Here is a 19,377-nt window from a genome sequence, read left to right as displayed (position 1 = left end):
TCCTGTGTGCTCAATTAGAGGAACACACTTGGTTTTCTCTGGTTGGTTCTAAGTTTGGCCCATTGCTAGAGATTGTGGGTCAGAGCTCTGTTTTTATACGTTGTCTAGCCATTGTCCATTTGTATACTCAGTCCCTCAGAGCGAGGGATATGTAGGAGAACTCTGGGGTCCTGGATGGTCTGCTCTGAGCCCTTTTAAACAGCATCATCAGCCTTGGCCCATCCTCTCCTACTCGACTTCTGTACCTCTTAGTGTCCATACCTGTAATTTCACATTGACTTCCCAATCCCTCAAACAGATCTAGAATCCGGCTCGACAGACCTAAGGAGTCTTCAGAACGGATGAGCGGGGCTTTGCGTTGGTTTGGTGTGGGAGGAGATTGAGAATGCAAGGGTAGTGCTGAGGCTGGAAACCGGCTACCAGGAGGGTCGTGTTACTCTCTGCAGGTAAGAGAGGAAGCAGTCAGTTTGTGAGAGAAGATGGTGACCTCAGTTTTTTAGGCTTTATAATCTTAGATGCTGCTGTGAAGATGTTCTTTGCTCATATATCTGGAACCTGGAACGTCATTTTAGAGGTGAAGAGACCTGAAAATAAGCGATGGTCCTCAGTTTGCATGCCAAGGCTGGGAGTGGAGCGGGTAATTCAGCCTTTGCGTTTTCTATCCACCGCTACACAAACCAAGGATGGAGAGCAAGACGTCTGGACCAGAGGCCGGGCAACCTGGAACTACCAGGATTGCATCAGAGGCGAGACCGAGCTGTTGTGTGTCATTAACATAAATGTCGTGAAGACAGAAACCATCTACCAAAGATTTCACAACAGACCCGCCAAAGTGAAAAGTAAATGATTAAAGAATGTAGGTCTTGGAGCTCCTGTCAAACCATGATCCTTTATCTTCTATTTACAGAGATAAAAGTACACCCCAAAATGGTTAATATTTAAGCACTTTAATATTTACAGCTGTCTTTTTAGTAGAGGAAAGCCACTTCGGTAGTGCCAGCGTGAACCCTCCACGATGATTCCTCCCGTGCTCCTCTTGTTTTCAAGTTTTCTCTGCCACGTTGCTATTGCAGGACGAAGTAAGTACTCTTTGCTTTTGAAAAAAATAATTCATATATCCGTCCCCCTTGTATAATACGCCAGGGATCCATAATGATTGGTTAAATTCCCTTTAGGGTGGATGCTTGAGAGAGCGGATTGGTGCTTGTTCTTTGATATAGCCCTGTCTAAAGTTCCCGCATGAGACATTTACCTTGTTTAAGCCTCAGTGTACAGACCTGTGAAATGGAGATGACAATAGCGCTCTTCAAAAGTTGGTGAGATTAGGCGAGGTATTGCATAAGTCAAGCATTTGGTACAGAACTCAGCGTGCAGATTACTGGTAGCACGAAATACTTTTCATCTGTGTGTGTTATAGCTGAACTTAAACCTGCAAATACAGATTTCTCGGGCCACTGCTCTGTGCTCTGTTTCAGTCTGTCCCAAGCCAGATGACTTACCATTTGCCAGAGTTGTTCCGTTAAAAACATCCTATGCCCCCGGGGAGGAGATCGTGTTCTCCTGCCAGCCAGGCTACGTGTCCCGGGGAGGGATCCGGAGGTTCACCTGCCCGCTCACAGGATTTTGGCCCATCAACACTCTGAGATGCACACGTAAGTCAGCCTCCATCTCATGCATTCTCCCCGTCATTCACATCCTGGACATGTTGGGGAGATGACCTACCTTGTCATGCTCGCGGTACAGAAAGCCAGCAGAACTGTGGAGTGGAGGGCTGTGAAGAAACAGCAGGGTCTGTGGGGAGTTCCACAGGAGAAGAGGCTAAGGACAGTAAGTGCTATTTGCAGCACAGCCTGGAACTAGGGGAGATTTTAAGAAGAGACTTGGTACGATAAAAGGGGAGGAAAACACTGCCGATGTGAAAAGAGAAGTGGAGATTATATTAAAAATTATATTTATAATAAAATATAAATATATTAAATTAATAATGTACAGGAATATTATATATAATAATATATCATATGTAATATAACAGTTATATATGTATATATACATTCACAGATATCTGACTTTATGGTAGATGGTTGCTTTTTTATTTTTTGGCCACGTGGCTCAGCCTGTGGGATCTTAGTTCCCGGACCTGGGATTGAACCCTCGCCCTCAGCAGTGAAAGCGCAGAGTCCTAACCACTGGACCGCCAGGGAATTCCCGATGGTTGCTCTTACTTATTCCTCAGAGCGTGGTTCCGTGATGCTGGCGTTATTTTTTCACAGTCGGCTCTTGAACAAAATCCACCTGAGAGGATTTCTGGCAATTTTATGTAGAAGTCAAGCAGCAAAAATAACTGTATGGACCTATCCGAGCTCTGGTTACTTTGGTTGTATGGGTGATACCATTTGTGAAAACGATACGTGTCCATGCGGTGATTTTAATATGCTTTTTGATTAAAAAAGACAAAACGTAATTGTTAACGAAAAACCACTGTAACATCATTAGGGAAAATTTTTCCGGAAATCAGCCTTAACTTTGGAACACTAACAACTTTCTTTTTCAAGTTATTTTCCACGTGTATACTTTCCTCATTGCAGTGAGTTGACACCATTTTGTGTTTTTGTATTTTCACTAGCATATCAGAAGCACGGACTATATCTCTGTAGTCTTCATAATCCACATTTTATTGGCCGTATCACATTTCAGGTGGATTTACCCTTTAATTACCATTAATTAAAATAATACCATGATAGTGAACATTTAGACTGTTCGGTTTTTGTCATTAGAAGTAACAATACAGGGAATTCCCTGGCGGTCCAGTGCTTAACACTCCGCACTTCCACTGCAGGGGGCGAGGGTTCGATCCCCGGTCGGTCGGGGAACTAAGATCCCGCATGCTGCATGGCAAACAATACAAGGGGTGCCTTGGTGCATATATCATTTGACTTATTTTGAGTTATCTTCTTAGAATAGTTACCAGTAGAGTTACTGGATCAAATAATAGAAATGAGTTGATACATTTTAATCTTAATAGTAAATTCTATAAATGGAAATTGACCTTTATATCTTTAAATCACAGCCAGAGTATGTCCTTTTGCTGGAATCTTAGAAAACGGAACTGTACGCTATACAACTTTTGAATATCCCAACACGATCAATTTTTCTTGCAATACCGGGTAAGGACTTCTGGCTCACAGATGCAGCCCATTCCTGCGCCCTCAAGCTAATCATCAAGGCTGGTCCTTTTCTAGTCTTTAGGCTGGACTTGCCCAGTACAGATCACTGAATACAAGTCCACAGTGGTGTTGAGGGCGGGGTAAGGGGTGGAGAATACAGCAGCTCGTGAAATACGAAGTCAACGTTCTAAGTTTTCTGCTCCTGATTAGTTACTTATTTGAGGAGTACATTGAAATTATTGAAACTGGGTGATAGTTCTTTATGACCTCTGGGCCAAATCTTGGCATGAGAGTTAAAATACTTTAGTAATCGGACTTGGGCTTTAGTTATGAGGCTAATTTCATCGACTGTGACCTCGTGGAAGAGAATTTTATGGAGAAGCCTGAGTGTGATGATGTAAAACATAACCTTCATCCTCACAGCATCCCCAGAAGAAAGCACTTATGGTTGGTCATATGACTTCCCTGCCTCACGAGCAAATACACCATCAGTGACACTGGCGATGGCTCATCGGCTGTAGAGCAGGGCAAAGTTTCACTGAGGAGGCTTGTTTGTGATTAGAGATTAAGAAATACTGTGTGTGAAAGAGGCAGTCCTTTCATCTGAAACACCAATTGACTGGTAGGCTTCATGATGAATGACCTTGAACAAACTGGCTTCAGGGACAATGGTACATTTGCAATGGAAATAGACTGCATTGTTTTTAAACATTTGGGTCAACAGGCTCTCAGAAAAGGAATATTAGGGATTATTCGGTTTGATTCACTTTTGTGATCCTGAAAAAGAGGTGGTTCTTTGCTTGGAAGCAGTTAACCTGACCAGCTGGTTGGAGACAAGGGGTTTGGGCACTGGGTAGGGCTGGCTTCCATACCCACTAGCGATGGGACCTTCCCATTCTTCAGCAGTTCCCTGCAGCCTTAGGCTGGGAGACTTGATGAGCCTCAGAGGAATGTTAAGCCTCTCAGGAAACAGTATTATAAGACGGAAAAGAAGCCAATAGTACTTTTTTGGGAGGGGGTCTTCGTTGCTGCGTGTGGACGAGCGGGGGCTACTCTTCGTTGCGGTGTGCGTGCTTCTCATTGCGGTGGCTTCTCTCGTTGTGGAGCACGGGCTCTAGGCGTGTGGGCTTCAGTAGTTGTGGCATGTGGGCTCAGTAGTTGTGGCTCGTGGGCTCTAGCGCACAGGCTCAGTTGTTGTGGTGCATGGGCTTAGTTGCTCCACGGCTTGTGGGATCTTCCCAGACCAGGGCTCAAACCCGTGTTCCCTGCATTGGCAGGCAGATTCTTAACCACTGCGCCACCAGAGACGTCCCGAGAAGCCAATAGTATTAATCTGCAGCAATGCTTAACAGAAAAGACATTTGAGATGCCATGGGTGGATTATTTTATAATTTAGTGGATTACATTTTCCCTTTGCAGGTTTTATCTGAAAGGAGCTAATTCTGTTCAATGCACTAAGGAGGGAGAATGGAGTCAGAAACTTCCTGTCTGTGCTCGTGAGTTTGTGGGTCCCAGTTACAGGGAGGTGACTAGCTGATTTGCCTGGGACTTCCCTGGTTTTACCACTATAAGATCTACACCCTGGAAACCCCTCAGTCCCAGCTCCATGAAATGGTTGGTCGCCTTTCTGGGGACTGTCCATCCTGACATCTTACTCTGGAAGATGAAACAACCGCTTTGGAATGATAAACTCTGACCTTGACCCTGACTCTAACACTGAAACTCCAGATTAGTTAGGTCAGGACGGCAACCCACTGAGTCTCTGTGTGAAGCTGCTTGTGTAAGCTCCGTACAGACAGCGTACAGAAGCAGGAGGTATTCCACAGGAACAAACAGACCTAAACTAGGACCACGATGTCGCTCAGGTGTCACAGATGACTTGTCGTCATCAGCAGCTATTGCAGGAGGTTCCCTCAGCAAAGTCCTTCGCCAATTCTGACTCTCAGGAACGTCCTCCAAGGTAGCATTTGGATCTAAGACGTATGGTATCATAAGCAACGTGGTCTTGTAGCAGGCAAATCAGTGGTGGCAAGACCTAAATTTCCTTCATCTTTTAGATTTTTGTTTTTTGTTTTTTTTTTAACCGGTACGCGGGCCTCTCACTGCTGCGTCCTCTCCCGTTGCGGAGCACAGGCTCCGGATGCGCAGGCTCAGCGGCCATGGCTCACGGGCCCAGCCGCTCTGCGGCATGTGGGATCTTCCCGGACCGGGGCACGAACCCGCATCCCCTGCATCGGCAGGTGGACTCTCAACCACTGCGCCACCAGGGAAGCCCCATCTTTTAGTTTTTTGACTGGTTCAGACATCTGATTTCCAGATCATATTTTCTTCTTTGGCTTCTCCAGCTGACTGTGTTTCCCCTGGTATTTGATCAAAGTTTGCATTTTCCCAAGTTAATCTCTGGATTTTTGTTGTTGTTGTTCTGTAAAGAGTACTTTTAAAAGACTCAACTATTTTCATTAAAATGATAGTTCCTTCTTTTTTCAGCTATAACCTGCCCTCCACCACCAATACCGAAGTTTGCAAAACTTAGTGTTTATCAGCCATTGTCTGGGAACAACTCCCTGTATGGAGGCAAGGCCGTCTTTGAATGCTTGCCACAGCACGCAATGTTTGGAAATGACACCGTTACCTGCACAGAACATGGAAACTGGACAGAATTACCAGAATGTAAGGGTGAGTGCAATGATGAGACAGAATCATCATGGGAGTGTAGAATCTCTTTTTTGAAGAGGATTGAAAATTTCTCTGTCATGGAGGGTTTCTAATGACCTTGTGTAACGAATGTTTACTGGCATCTGCCAGGTACCCAGGATGCCAGATGAGCGAGACCTGACTCAGCTCAGGAAGATGAGCTGTGATGCAGGGGTCTGTCTGCGGCTTCCCAGAGGAAGGGCTCGAGGGAGCAGTGGAGAATGGGGGAACGGCATAGGCATACCACACAAGGGCGCGGGATGGCGAGAGCCTGGGGGTGTGAAGGAGCATGGTGTGTGCATGGACAGCTGAGTATTACTGTGAGGCTGGATTAAACTGGGGAGTCCTAAGAAACAGGCGAAAAACTGGGTTGCAGTCAGATCGATATAAGCTTTTGTAGTCTTTACCTAAACTTAAGAATCACAAGAATACTTGACTTAAAAATATATATGAAAATCCTTTCTCCTTTAATTTGACTCCTCATTACTATCTTTGAATTTGTCCACTGCATAACAAGTAGAATTTATCACGCACACCAGGAATTATACTAAGGACTGTTACCTTCTCCCGCAGTGGGTGTTACAGATATCTACTGAATGATTCAAACGTAAGTGCTTTTTAGCATAGGGAAACTACTACTACTACTAATACCTAGCACCTTTTGGGGGACTAAACTCTGGGCCAGGCACTGGTCTCCTCCTATATATGTGTCATCTCATTTAATTCTCCCAAGTCCTAAGCAGTGGGTTCTTTTTCTTTTCAGCCATTTACATAGATAGATCAGCCGTCAGCATGTTGTGACATTCTCTCTCTTTCCTTCTATAGACATACTATTTTCCCCCTGAATCATGTGAAAATAAGTTGTACACATCATGACACTTACCCGTGAACACTTCAGCAGCATGAATGTCCGAAGAACAACATTGTCATATGTTATCACTGTACCCAAGACATTTAACATATTTGGAATTATTAACAATAATAATTTAAACAATTACATTATATACAATTAACAATATTTATTTCATATGCAAACTGCCCCGGCTGATCCAGAAGTATCCTCTATACACGTGTTTTGTTCTCTGTGAAATCTAATCATGAATCACATATTCTGTCTAGTCGTCATAGCTCTTTGGTTTCCTTTAGTTAAGAGTTTTCCCCTGCCTTTTTGGTTGTCTTTCACTGACATTTTTTTTTTTTTTTTTTTTTCGGTTCACGGGCCTCTCACTGCTGTGGCCTCTCCCGTTGCGGAGCGCAGGCTCCGGACGCGCAGGCTCAGCGGCCATGGCTCACGGGCCCAGCCGCTCCGCGGCATGTGGGATCTTCCCGGACCGGGGCACGAACCCGTGTCCCCTGCATTGGCAGGCGGACTTTCAACCACTGCGCCACCAGGGAAGCCCTCACTGACATTTTTGAAGAGTACATGCTAGTTGTCTTGGAGAAGTTTCCACAATGTGAATTTGGTCGATTATTTACTCATGATTGGATTTGAGTTAAATACTTTTTTTTAAGAATACACTCCATCACATCAGAAGGCACATGGTGTCAGTCCATCGCTGTCATGCTTGATTTGATCCCTTGGTCAGGTGGGGTACGCCCCTCTTCTCTTGGTAAAGGCATCTCTTTCTCATTGAATTAGTAAGCAACCTGTGGGTGATAGTTTGAGACGGTGAGAATATTCATTCTCTAGCAGTCATTTTAGCATCCACTGATAATCCTTGAACTCAGTCAACTGAGACATTGGTGGTTACAAAATGGTGGCTTTCTAAGTTTATCTTTCTTTCTATATTTATTAGCTGGAATTTTTCTACAGGGAAGAGTTTTTCTTCCATGAACTATTTCTTTTTAGCGTTATTATAGACTCATAGATTCTTTTGCACTCAATTTGTGGAAGAGCCAAAACTGATCCAAGCAGCCCAGCACTGGATTTGGTCCCCTTGAACCATCTCATTAGACTTCCTCCCTCCAGCCTGGCTTTCTTTACTGGGGTAAATAGGGATACGGGCTTGGGGCTGTACTGCTGAGGATCTAAAGAAAGCCGGGAAGCCTTCAGTTTTCTCCTTCATATTTCATGCTGGTTTCTTGTATAGTCTGAAGACAGTCATAAGAATTAGATTTAACATTTAAAATCCAAATAATGCTGTTCTAGTGTGCATAGAGGGAATCGCTGTGTTTTAATTTCATGGTCTGTTGGTTAAAAGAGACAGACTTTTTCCGTCTTTCAAACCCACCATCTTAGACTGTGTGCAGATGAAGTTTGCAATAAGTACTACCTTGTGATTATGTGAAAGCCCAAAGCACTTGGTAACTCATTAATTTTCTTTCAAAGTGTTGTTGTTTCTATTTTAATATCCAGAGTCTCACAAGGATAAGATAAATGGGACAGAATTAAGCACCAAGGTCCCCAGAAATTGTGTTCTAGGCACAGGAACACCCAGTGATTCAGTGGTATAAGAGAGACAAGCGCGTGGCTATTCCGTAACCACTGGACCCCACGCTATTTATACTAATACGTCTTACTGCTTAAACTTTTTAGAAGTAAAATGCCCGTTCCCATCAAGACCAGACAATGGATTTGTGAACTATCCTGCAAAGCAAGTACTTTATTACAAGGATAAAGCCACTTATGGTTGCCACGATACATACGCCTTGGATGGACCAGAAGAAGTAGAATGTGGCAAATTCGGAAAATGGTCTGCACAGCCAAGTTGTAAAGGTAAGAAATAGGGGTAAGGTCTTGACCTGCCTCCCAATTCATGGAGTAGATCGCCTTTACTTGCCATCTTCTTGTTCCAGTCATCTTCCACTTTGTTTCTCAGACTTGATTCACAGCTACTGGGATTTATATGGGCATGGGGAAAGTTCACGCTTAGCAATCCTGTTTGAGATGAAACTGCATGAAGTAGACATATTTTGTAAGCCTTGATAATATGGCGGAGGATCGTGTGGGCTTCCTATAATTGCTTTTAAGCCTTGGCCCATGAGCATCCTTTTTTGCTTTGTTCTAGTCAAGACCCTTCTCACTGTGGCAAAACCCAGCCACACATTCCGGCTAGTTCCAGGAAATGGTGACGAACTATAAACAGGCAACAGGCAATTGTATGGACATTGACTATGAGGAAATGAAACACAACGGGTCCTCTTGAGGACTGCGACTGGAAGTCAGGAACTATTGCTACTCTTTCCACGTCTCATTGGCCTCACGGTCTCTCTCATATCTGTTTCTCTGCTTACTCACCTTGAACCTGGCTTGATGCTACACCAGGACCTCTCAACTAAAGGATGCATCACTCACTGGCGTCTTTTCCCTGAGATGCTGGTTGCTTCTGAGTTAGGTGTCTATCCTTGATCTGGTCCGTGTCATGCTTATGCAAAGAACACCGACTTTGCGCTGCATTTCTGCTCAAGTTGCTGTGGGCTGGACAGTTTTGTTTTTTTAAAATAATGTGTTTATTTTACTTTTGGCTGTGTTGGGTCTTTGTTGCTGAGCGCGGACTTTCTCTAGTTGCGTGAGTGAGGGTTACTCTTCGTTATGGTGCATGGGCTTCTCACTGCTGTGGCTTCTCTTGTTGCGGAGCACGGGCTCTAGGCATGTGGGCTTCAGTCGTTGTGGCATGTGGCTTCAGTAGTTGTGGCACACGGGCTTCGTTGCTCCGCAGCATGTGGGATCTTCCCGGACCAGGGTTCGAACCCATGTCCCCTGCATTGGCAGGCGGATTCTTAACCACTGCACCACCAGGGAAGTCTGGGTTGGACAGTTTAAATAGAAAAGGCAATTAGGCACAACAGGCAAAATGACATATGACTAGGTTGGGGTCCCCTAGAAGCAGAGCCTGAGACAGGGATTCAAATACAGTTGGTTTATTAAGTGAGTCTCAGGAAAAAGAATGTGAGGCAGGTAGGATGGAGCTGGACACTGGTTCTCAAACCTCACTGTGCATCAGAATCTCCTAGAGGGTTTGTTTAAACAGAGTCTCTGATTTGCTGGAGCTGCAGTAGGACCTGAGAACTAGCATTTCTACTGGGTTCCCAGGTGATACGGACGCTGCCAAGCCAGGGACCATGTTTTGAACGAGGATGTGGGCTCAGCTGGAGTCTAACTTCAGTTTAATCCCCCGGGAGCTCTGGACCATGGGAGTCCATCCTATCGAGAGGCAAGGGGACCTGATTATTTTGATCCCCTTCTCAGCCCGTCATAGGCTGCGGGCTGCTCCCTCCCCTGACCCTGGGGTTGTGGACTGATGTGCATCCTCTCCTTGGAGAGGTGGCTCTCTTGTGGCTGAAGGGCATTTTTCAGAGAAAGGAGCATTTATGAGCTGTTATGAGCCAACACTCACAGTGGCTGGTGGGTGGTGCAGCAACTCAATAAATGGGAGCTGAGTGGGGCGGGGACGCTTACCTGAAAGGGCAGGTATCTGATAGGGGACGCTTACCTGAAACGGCAGGTATCTGATAGAAGTTCTTTTGCACAGAAGCCTAGTATCTGATGCTTCTGCTCTGAACTTTTTTTTTTTTTTTTTTGGTGATACGCGGGCCTCTCAGCGGCCAGGGCTCATGGGCCCAGCCGCTCCGCGGCATGTGGGATCTTCCCAGACTGGGGCACGAACCCGCGTCCCCTGCATCGGCAGGCGGCCTCTCAACCACTGCGCCACCAGGGAAGCCCTGCTCTGACCTTCTTATGTGGCTACTCCAGGGGAAGAAAAGGCGATCTTGGAAGCCATGATTAAAGGTTCTATTGATAAGGAGCAACAGTTAGCAATGATACTGATGTTACTTGCTGTCTTAGAACCTTCTCGTCTTGAGCGCTTTGTTTCAGGTCTGAACATCTACTGGTTCAAATGCTACATTTTCTTTAAGAAAGAGTAAATGAAGTCCTGTCTTGACTACAAATATTGTCTCTTTCAGCGTCTTGTAAATTATCTGTTAAAAAAGCTACCGTGATATATGAAGGAGAGAGAGTAAATATCCAAGACAAATTTAAGAATGGGATGCTGCATGGCCAAAAAATTTCTTTCTTCTGCAAAAATAAGGAGAAGAAGTGTAGCTATACAGAGGATGCCCAGTGCATAGACGGCGTCATTCAAATCCCCAAATGCTTCAAGGGTGAGTTCAACACTGGAGTGTTTAGCTAGCACTTAGCTTGTCCTTCGCCATAATCAGTACTTTGATTACCTGATGACTAAAAGAAGCCATGTTAATGTGGCCACTGGATTTTTTAAAAGAGAGTGGGGCAGGAGGAAATACCAAGATGAAGCAGTAAGCTGTATTTAGTTTCCCCACATTTTCCTTTCCTTTTCTTTTCCTTAAAACTCAGGGTTGTGGTTTTATTTGATGAGTGTTGAATTATGCCATCATGTGTAATTCCAGGTCATGCTTGAATACTAATAATAATATTGAATGGAATACTGAATAATAATACTGATCACCTCTTGGTCCCAAATGGTAAAGAACTCACCCCAAACTACAAAGTAACTCATGTCAATGGTCATTGGTTTATAGGTCTTCTAACATTTCTTTCCTTCCTTCGGCAATTCCTGGAGTTTGAAAAGTACCCATTAGCGCAAAGTGTTCGTTAGAGCCAACATTTTAAGGAAGATGATATTGTGTTTGTGGGTGATAAAGAAGTGTATAATGGCCAGCATTAAAGCCATTAGTTTCAGGGTTTTTTTTTAAATTTATTTTTTAAAATAAATTCTGGATACAAAACTTCTTTTTTTTAATTACAAGCTATGAAAATATCTTCCCCAAGAATGTGATTTTCTTTTAACATTGCCTACAGTAACTTTTTTTTATTGGAGTAGAATTGTTTTACAATGTTGGGTTAGTTTCTGCTGTAGAACAAAGTGAATCAGCTATACGTATACATACATCCCCTCCCTCTTAAGCCTCCCTGCCACCCTCCCCCCGCATCCCACCCCTCTAGGTCATCACAGAGCATTAGTTTCAGGTTTAAGGTCTACATATCTTTGTTTCTACAAAGGAGGAGCCAGCCAGAAGCTATTATTGCCTCCAGGTTTAGAAATGCTTCAAGAATGTTGACAGCCCTGTATCAGCTGGCAGAGGAGAGAGTTGGGAGCAGATTAGAGGAGAGAGGGGTCTGAGAAGTGGCCAGCTAGAGAGAGAGAAGGAAATGATAACTAGCAAATAATACCCACCTCATAGGTTTGATGATTAGAAATATTATGCGTGACATGGAGTAAGTACACAATGATAATAATGGTGGTTATTATCACTATAATTACAAATAGTTAGAAATGCACTGGATAAATTGTTATTGTTCAAAACACAGCAGAGCCCTAGTGAGACATTATATACTAAAGTTGACAAAGCACAGTAATCCTAGCACAGATCAGCAGAAAAAATATTAGCGGAAGATAATTTAAAAAACCAAACAGAGCTTTGTTAATGCACTTCTTCGTGCTGTTCTCTTTTACAGTCTTCAGACAGATGCAGCACTGTTGGTGCATTGGCGATTACATAAAGGGCTGATACAGTTTTTTTCTTTTAATCTTGACTGTCAGAATTATACCTAATCTTTTATTTTCTCTCTTGGAAACGAGTGCCTTATCATTTCCCTGATTTTTCTCGCATCACTTAAAGCTCACACTGAATGCTTTCATTCACGTAATTCGATTTATTCTGCACGTTTATAAAATGTATTTGACTAGGCTTGGCTACTTAACAGATTTAAGAGATGACTGTTTCTCATCAAAAAAAAAAAAAAAAAAAAAGAGATGACTGTTTCTCTTAAAATGTTTTTTTTTTTTCTCCCCAAACAGAGCACAGTTCTTTCGCTTTCTGGAAAACAGAAGCATCTGATGTAAAACCGTGCTAAGTTGGTTTCCTGATTCAAAATTAAGTGTCATCCTTGTATGTGTTTGTCCAAGGAACCTAATGGAAATGGAAAAATAAAGTGACTGAATTTATCGCGTCAGCCATTGCAGTGTTACTCCAGGGTGGCTTACTTTGAATTATCTGGTTAAGAAACCCAAATATTCGGAACATTGTCCTTGCATGGCTGTGAAATGGAAAGTGTAAATAACTACCTAGGTAACCCAGTTACCCTCTCCCTAATTCGACTCCTAAACGCTTTCACCTAAAACAACTGCGAGGCAAGAGTTTTCTTAGAATGGTCCACAGACCCCGGCATCAGTATCGCCTGGTAATTATTACAAAGGAAAAAAATGCTGTGTCCCGGAATTTCCGAGGATGGCCCCCAAATCTACATTTATAACAAAGTCCCCAGATAATTCTTCGCATTCTGAAGTTTGAGGAGCATCACCAAAAAGGAATGCATCGACTTTCAGGCCAATAGAAATGGATCTGAGCCCTTCAAGTTTGCTTTACATAATGCCTAAATAGCTTTCCTTACCCACCAGAATTCCGTGACCGGTCACTGACATTGCTCCTTTGTTTATGTCTAACGTCCTTGGCCTTTTCTCCTCCTGTAGTACGTGCTGGCAAAGCCCACCCCAGGCTCTAGCTGCCTTCCCTGTGCCTGCACCGGAGCAGCTGAACGTTGCTGGAAAAAAAGAAAACCTCACAATTATGCTAATAGGTCCCACTTCGATTCACGAACGTGGGCCTCACATACGCTCTCAACCGTGCCTGGCAATCCTACCGCATTTCACTAGTTTGTTCTCTCCCCAACTCCCCAACGTGGCTGTTTCTCTTCTCAGCCCTTCTCAAGCCATCGTCCCTGTCCTCTCTCTCGGCCGATGACCTTGCTCCTTTTTCGCAGAGAAAATAGAAAAGACCCTTTTCAGTCTTCCCATGACCAAGTCTACCATCTCAGCCATGTCTGTACCAGGGTCTCTGCCCTCCGCCTCGTTTCTCTGAGATCCCGTCTAAGGGCAAACCTCGTGTCCGGGATCCCGTCTTCTGTCTCCTACTTAAGGATTTTGTTCTTCTGATGAATGATCTTCCATGTTTATTTTTTTTCCCCTTTCTACTGGAGCATTTCTATCAGCATATAAATATGCAATAATATCACCATTGTTTTAAAAAGAAAACCTTACTGTTACCTCACATCTTTTTCTAGCTACTGCTCCGTCTCTGTATCCCTTTTTATAAAAGTCCCAGAAAGAGTTGTTTACTTTGCCATCTCCACGCTCTGTACTGCCCATCGCGACTGGTAAACTTTGTCTCCGCACAGGTGTTTCCTCCGGGATGCGTCTTCCTCAGGATTCACCTGCCTTCACGGGGTGTGGTCCGACATCTCCTCCAAGATGCTTTTCTCTTCCTCCTCCCTTTACAGAAATCAGTGTGCCCCCCACTTCCCAGGATGTCATTCAAAATCTCCAAGTGCCCGTTACTTAACTTTAAAAAACAGCTTTACTTTTTTTCTCAATCCTTTCCTTCGATATTCTTCCTTCTTCCTCTCTCTCAACCTCTCTTGCTTCCCCCTCCCTCCCTGCCCCCTCCTTCCCCTTCTTCTTCTTCTCCTCCGCCTTCTGCTTCCCCCCCCCTTATCTTTCTCCATGATGTGTATTGAGGGTCAGCTTTGAGAGTGGGCGGTTACTCCCCTTTCTAAACCAAAAGGCCCTATTTAGGCATTTTGCTGAACAAAAACCCATCCACCCTGGATTTCCTCTTTTAGCACTAAGTTTTAGAACCACTGTTTTCTTTAACTTGTCACCTATTCACTTAAAACTGGACCTCCCCCCATCTTACCTCACAGCTGTAGGAATGGAAAGAAAGCAGTAAAAATTTCAGAGCCTTTCCCCTGCCCCAGACTGGATCGCTGGGTTTGCTCCAGAAGAGGAGAGAATATGTTGTTCTATTATCCTCCCTTTTGTTGCAGATATTTTCCTAATTAAATTTATTGTTTCAAAAATGTTAAATATATAGACTTTTAAAACTGTAAATGAAGCTTTTTTTTTTAAATTGAAGTATAGTTGACTTACAGTATTGTATTACTCTCAGGTGTACAATATAGTGATTCAATATTTCTATAGATTATACTCCATTTAAAAAGATACTGTAAAATATTGGCTATATTCACTGTGCTATACAATATGTCCCTGTAGCTTATTTATTTTATACATAGTAGCTTGTCTCTCTAATTCCCTACCCCTATCTTGCCCTTCCCTCCTTCCCTCTCCCCACTGGCATTCATTACTTTGTTCTCTGTATCTGTTAAGTCTGTTTCTGCTTTGTTATATTCATTCGTTTCATTGTTTGGATTCCACATATAAGTGATATCATACTCAGCATAATGCTCTCCAGGTCTATCCACGTTGTTGCGAGTTGCAAAATTTTATTCTTTTTTATGGCTGATTATTGTATTCAATTGTGTGTGTGTGTGTGTGTATATATATATATACACACACACACTACATATTCTTTTTTTTTTTTTTTGCGGTACGCGGGCCTCTCACTGTTGTGGCCTCTCCCGTTGCGGAGCACAGGCTCCGGACGCGCAGGCTCAGCGGCCATGGCTCACGGGCCCAGCCGCTCCGCGGCATGTGGGATCTTCCCGGACCGGGGCACAAACCCGTGTCCCCTGCATCGGCAGGCAGACTCTCAACCACTGCACCACCAGGAAAGCCCTACATCGTCTTTGTCCATTCATCTGTTGATGGACACTTAGGTTGCTTCCATGTCTTGGCTATTGTTAGTGCTGCTATGAACACTGGGTTGTGTGTATCTTTTCCAATTAATGAAGAAAACATTGGTAGAACACTCTTTGACATAAATCATAGCAATATTTTTTTGAATCTTTCTTCTAAAGCAAAGGAAATAAAAATAAACAAATGGGGGCTTCCCTTCCCTGGTGGCGCAAGTGGTTGAGAGTCTGCCTGCCGATGCAGGGGACGCAGGTTCGTGCCCCGGTCCGGCAGGATCCCGCGTGCCGCGGAGCGGTTGGACCCGTGAGCCATGGCTGCTGAGCCTGCGCGTCCAGAGCCTGTGCTCCGCAACGGGAAAGGCCACAACAGTGAGAGGCCCGCGTACCGCAAAAAAAAAAACAAACACAAAAACAAAACAAAACAAAAAAATAAACAAATGGGAAGTAATTAAACTTAAACGTTTTTGCACAGCAAAGGAAACCATCAACAAGTCAAAAAGAAGACCTACTGAATAGGAGAAAATATTTGCAAATTATATGACTGATAAAGGTTTAATAGCCAAAATATATGAACAGTTCATACAACTCAACATCAAAAAAACGATCTGATTAAAAAATGCACCGAAGACCTGAATAGACATTATTCCAAAGAAGACGTACAGATGGCCAACAGGCACATGAAGAGATGCTCAACATCATTAATTATCAGAGAAATGCAAAGTAAAACCACAATGAGATATCACCTCACACCCGTCAGAATGGCCATCATCAAAAAGACCACAAATAACAAATGTTGGCGGGGATGGGGAGAAAAGGGAACTCTCCTACCTTGTTGGTGGGAATGTAAATTGGGGCAGCCACTGTGGAAAATGGCATGGAGGTTTCTCAAAAAACTAAAAATAGGGACTTCCGTGGCGGTCCAGCGGTTAAGACTCTGCACTTCTAGTGCAGGGGGCATGGGTTCGATCCTTGGTTGAGGAATTAAGATCCCACGTGCCATGTGGTGTGGCCAAAAAAAAAAAAAAAAAAAAAAAAAGACTAAAAATGGAACTACCAAATGACCCAGAAATTTCACTCCTGAATATTTATCTGACCATATATGTTCTTTCAAATCTGTTTTTTTTTTTTTAATTCCTTGTCTTTTTTTTTAACATCTTCATTGGAGTATAACTGCTTTACATTGTTGTGTTAGTTGCTGCTGTATTCAAATCTCTTTTGCTGGAACTTTTTATAAGGAATCTCCAGATGGAACTTTTAATAGACTATTCCATAAAAAGCTCCCGGAATATGGCAAGTTTGTTGAGGGTGGCTTCTTGCATCATTTTTTTCTTTGAAGGCATTTCAGGCCACTGGATAGGCTTGGGTCCTTGAAAATTAATCAGAGTAAACTTTAGAACTTAGGCCATAGTACTGATTCCTCTAATGATATTTTCACAGAAAGAAAAATCTGCTATTTTTCATTCTGAAGAGGCAATTTGGATTAGAGGAGCCCATCAGAAGAAACTGCCCAGTTGCAGCCCCCCTATTTAGTGATTATATGGTCCATTTAGTCCCATAAGTAGCCTCTCTATTTGAAATGTTTTTCTTCTTAAATGCTTAGATCACCAGGTTGCCTGTTACCAAAATTCAGCTGTACCCTCCCCAGCCAGAGTGCAGTGACCTTCCCTGCTGGCTGAGGTACCAGAAAGTATTCTTCTTCTCCCCCACAGGCAACCTGGTGCAGAAAGAGTGAAATTATAATCACAAATCGATGGTTATCATCCTACATTTTAACAAGGTTGAAGGTGGTCTTCCCATGCTATGTAATGTCGCTTAACCCGCAACTGCAGACCCTTGGAACCCTGTAAGCTATTATGGCAGATGGGCTTCTAAACACAAAGGGATCCAGGTCGTCACTTTTATTTCGTGCTCTAACATGTTTCTTCAGGAAGTTATAGAAAATGAACTTTCTCATTTCTAAGACATTGACCAATCTTTCAATATGTAGGATCTGATTTCTGAGTCCCCAAACTCAATGATAAGTATTTATCAGTAAAATTTCCCATCTACTAGCCTGAGGGTCATTCCCCACCTTAACACTGAAATAGATTTAGAAGAAAGAGAAAGAAAGAAAGAAAGAAAGAAAGAAAGAAAGAAAGAAAGAAAGAAAGAAAGAAGGAAGGAAGGAAGGAAGGAAGGAAGGAGAGCTTGGGGTTTGTGCATATGGGTGTGAGTATATGTCTGCACATTTGAGAGTGTGTGTGGTTGGTGTGCACATGTGTACGTGAATGTGTATGCTGTTTGAGTGTGTGTTTTGTAAATGTGAGCACGAGTATGTGTGCACGTGTGCGCGAATGTGTGATGTATCTGTGTACACAAGTGTGTGTACGAGTGTGTGATCTTTGTGCCCGTATGTGCATGTGAGCATGCGTGTGTGAATGTGTTTACATGAGTGTGTGTGAGCGTGCAGCATACTTAGTTCTTTGTGTGCTAATGCTGCTTCCCAGTGGCATCTGCCACTTCTGAAAGTTCATGACAGACAGTTTGGAAGGAAAAGATTGACGTTTCCCACGTCAGGCACCGGGAAGCACTTCCCTTCCCATCTAGCTCACCTGTGTTAACTCCATCTTCCCAATCATCCCATAAGGATGGTAAAGACACTGAAGCTCACGGAGGTTATGTCAGTTGGTTTACACAAGTGACGGAGCTACAGAGCCAAACTTCAGGACTGTGTCTTTCCTCCCTTTTTTTACACTGCTAGGGAAGCAACGCATTTCCCGGTGGCTTCCTGGAAATAACTGAATTCTAAAGCTGGCATTTTCCAGCCTAGGGAGGGGTGCTGAAACAGGGTGGTGAGGAGATTTTTGTATAGGTGAGGCTAGGAAGTGGCCTAGTAGGTGGTTGCTGTTTGCATGAACGTTGGTGAGAGCAATATGTCTACAAATCTTCCTCGACGTCCAATGGGGTTACCTCCTGATAAACACATTGTAAGTTGAAAATGCATTTAATACACCCAACCGACTGCTCATCATAGCTTAGCCTAGCCTACATTAAACGTGCTCAGAACACTTACATTAGCCTACAGTTGGCCAAAATCATCTAACACAAAGCCTGTTTTATAATAAAGTGTCAAATATCTCATGTAAGTTATTGAGTACTGTACTGAAAGTGAAAAACAGAATGGTTTGGGTACAGAATGGCTGGAGTGGAGGGGTTATTTATCCTCCTGATCGCATGGCTGACTGGGAGCCCTGGCTGCCGCACTGCCCAGCATCACCAGAGAGCGTCTGACTTCAGATCACTACCTGGGACAAAAGCGAAATGCAACATTCAAAGTTCGGTTTCTACTAAATGTATATTGCTTTCGCACCATCATATAAACTGAAAAATCTTAAGTTGAACCATTGTAGGTGGGGGACTGTTTGTGTTATTGAAAGGGAGGGGGGACGAATAGCCGAGTTTATCTCTGTTAATAGCCTCTGGCACAGATCAATTGCCTCAGCTTAGTTCTGGCAAAAGAAAGGAATCCAGAATCATTGTGTTACAGGTTGTAACTCTGTCTTCTAGTGGTGATGAAAAGAAAACATGCCCCATAATTCTTGGTTTCTACACTCCTTAAACTACATCTATCTGTGGTATAATTTATTCTTCTGTGACCTAGAAAGTTCTGAATTATTTCCTACCCAATTTAAGGACTTTACTGGCTACAGGATTATTTTATTTATCTCTAATGTCTTTACGTAACAATAATAATACTCATTCTTTGTATTTATAAATTGCTTTCCATTTAGATGACTGAGTCATTCATGTATTTCAATGTAATGATACAGAGAATCTTAATAATGCAAAATGGTGAATCACTGACTGAAATTTGGTTATTCAGAATATCAGCTTAGGCATCAGTACTGTGTACAGAGCCATTTGCTGATTTTGAAACAATAGATTAAAATATGGAAGACATGTATAACATGT

The 19,377-nt window shown here is 43.2% G+C and overlaps 1 protein-coding gene across 1 annotated transcript; it reads left to right on the top strand.

Annotated features, from left to right (window-relative positions):
* Positions 1-597: 597 nt before the first annotated feature.
* On the top strand, positions 598-12,770 carry APOH (apolipoprotein H). Its single transcript, XM_073797031.1, has 8 exons — positions 598-637; positions 1,476-1,652; positions 3,068-3,164; positions 4,584-4,660; positions 5,652-5,840; positions 8,395-8,574; positions 10,764-10,961; positions 12,638-12,770. Exons 1-8 carry the CDS (start codon positions 598-600, stop codon positions 12,691-12,693), a joined length of 1,014 nt encoding a protein of 337 aa, XP_073653132.1. The 3' UTR covers positions 12,694-12,770.
* Positions 12,771-19,377: the final 6,607 nt, after the last annotated feature.

This window comes from Tursiops truncatus, chromosome 20 (genome assembly GCF_011762595.2).
Source record: "Tursiops truncatus isolate mTurTru1 chromosome 20, mTurTru1.mat.Y, whole genome shotgun sequence".
NCBI lineage: Eukaryota > Metazoa > Chordata > Mammalia > Artiodactyla > Delphinidae > Tursiops > Tursiops truncatus.
Note: the sequence above shows the minus strand (reverse complement) of the source record. Positions and strands in the feature narration are given on the sequence as shown.

What these genes read in the sequence shown, in the direction of transcription:
- APOH (XM_073797031.1), top strand. Translation starts at nt 598, where the DNA reads ATGGTCCTCAGTTTGCATGCCAAGGCTGGGAGTGGAGCGG. An exon ending in TGCACAGCCAAGTTGTAAAG is followed by an intron (nt 8,575 to 10,763) that starts GTAAGAAATAGG and finishes TGTCTCTTTCAG; the next exon opens with CGTCTTGTAAATTATCTGTT. An exon ending in AATCCCCAAATGCTTCAAGG is followed by an intron (nt 10,962 to 12,637) that starts GTGAGTTCAACA and finishes CTCCCCAAACAG; the next exon opens with AGCACAGTTCTTTCGCTTTC.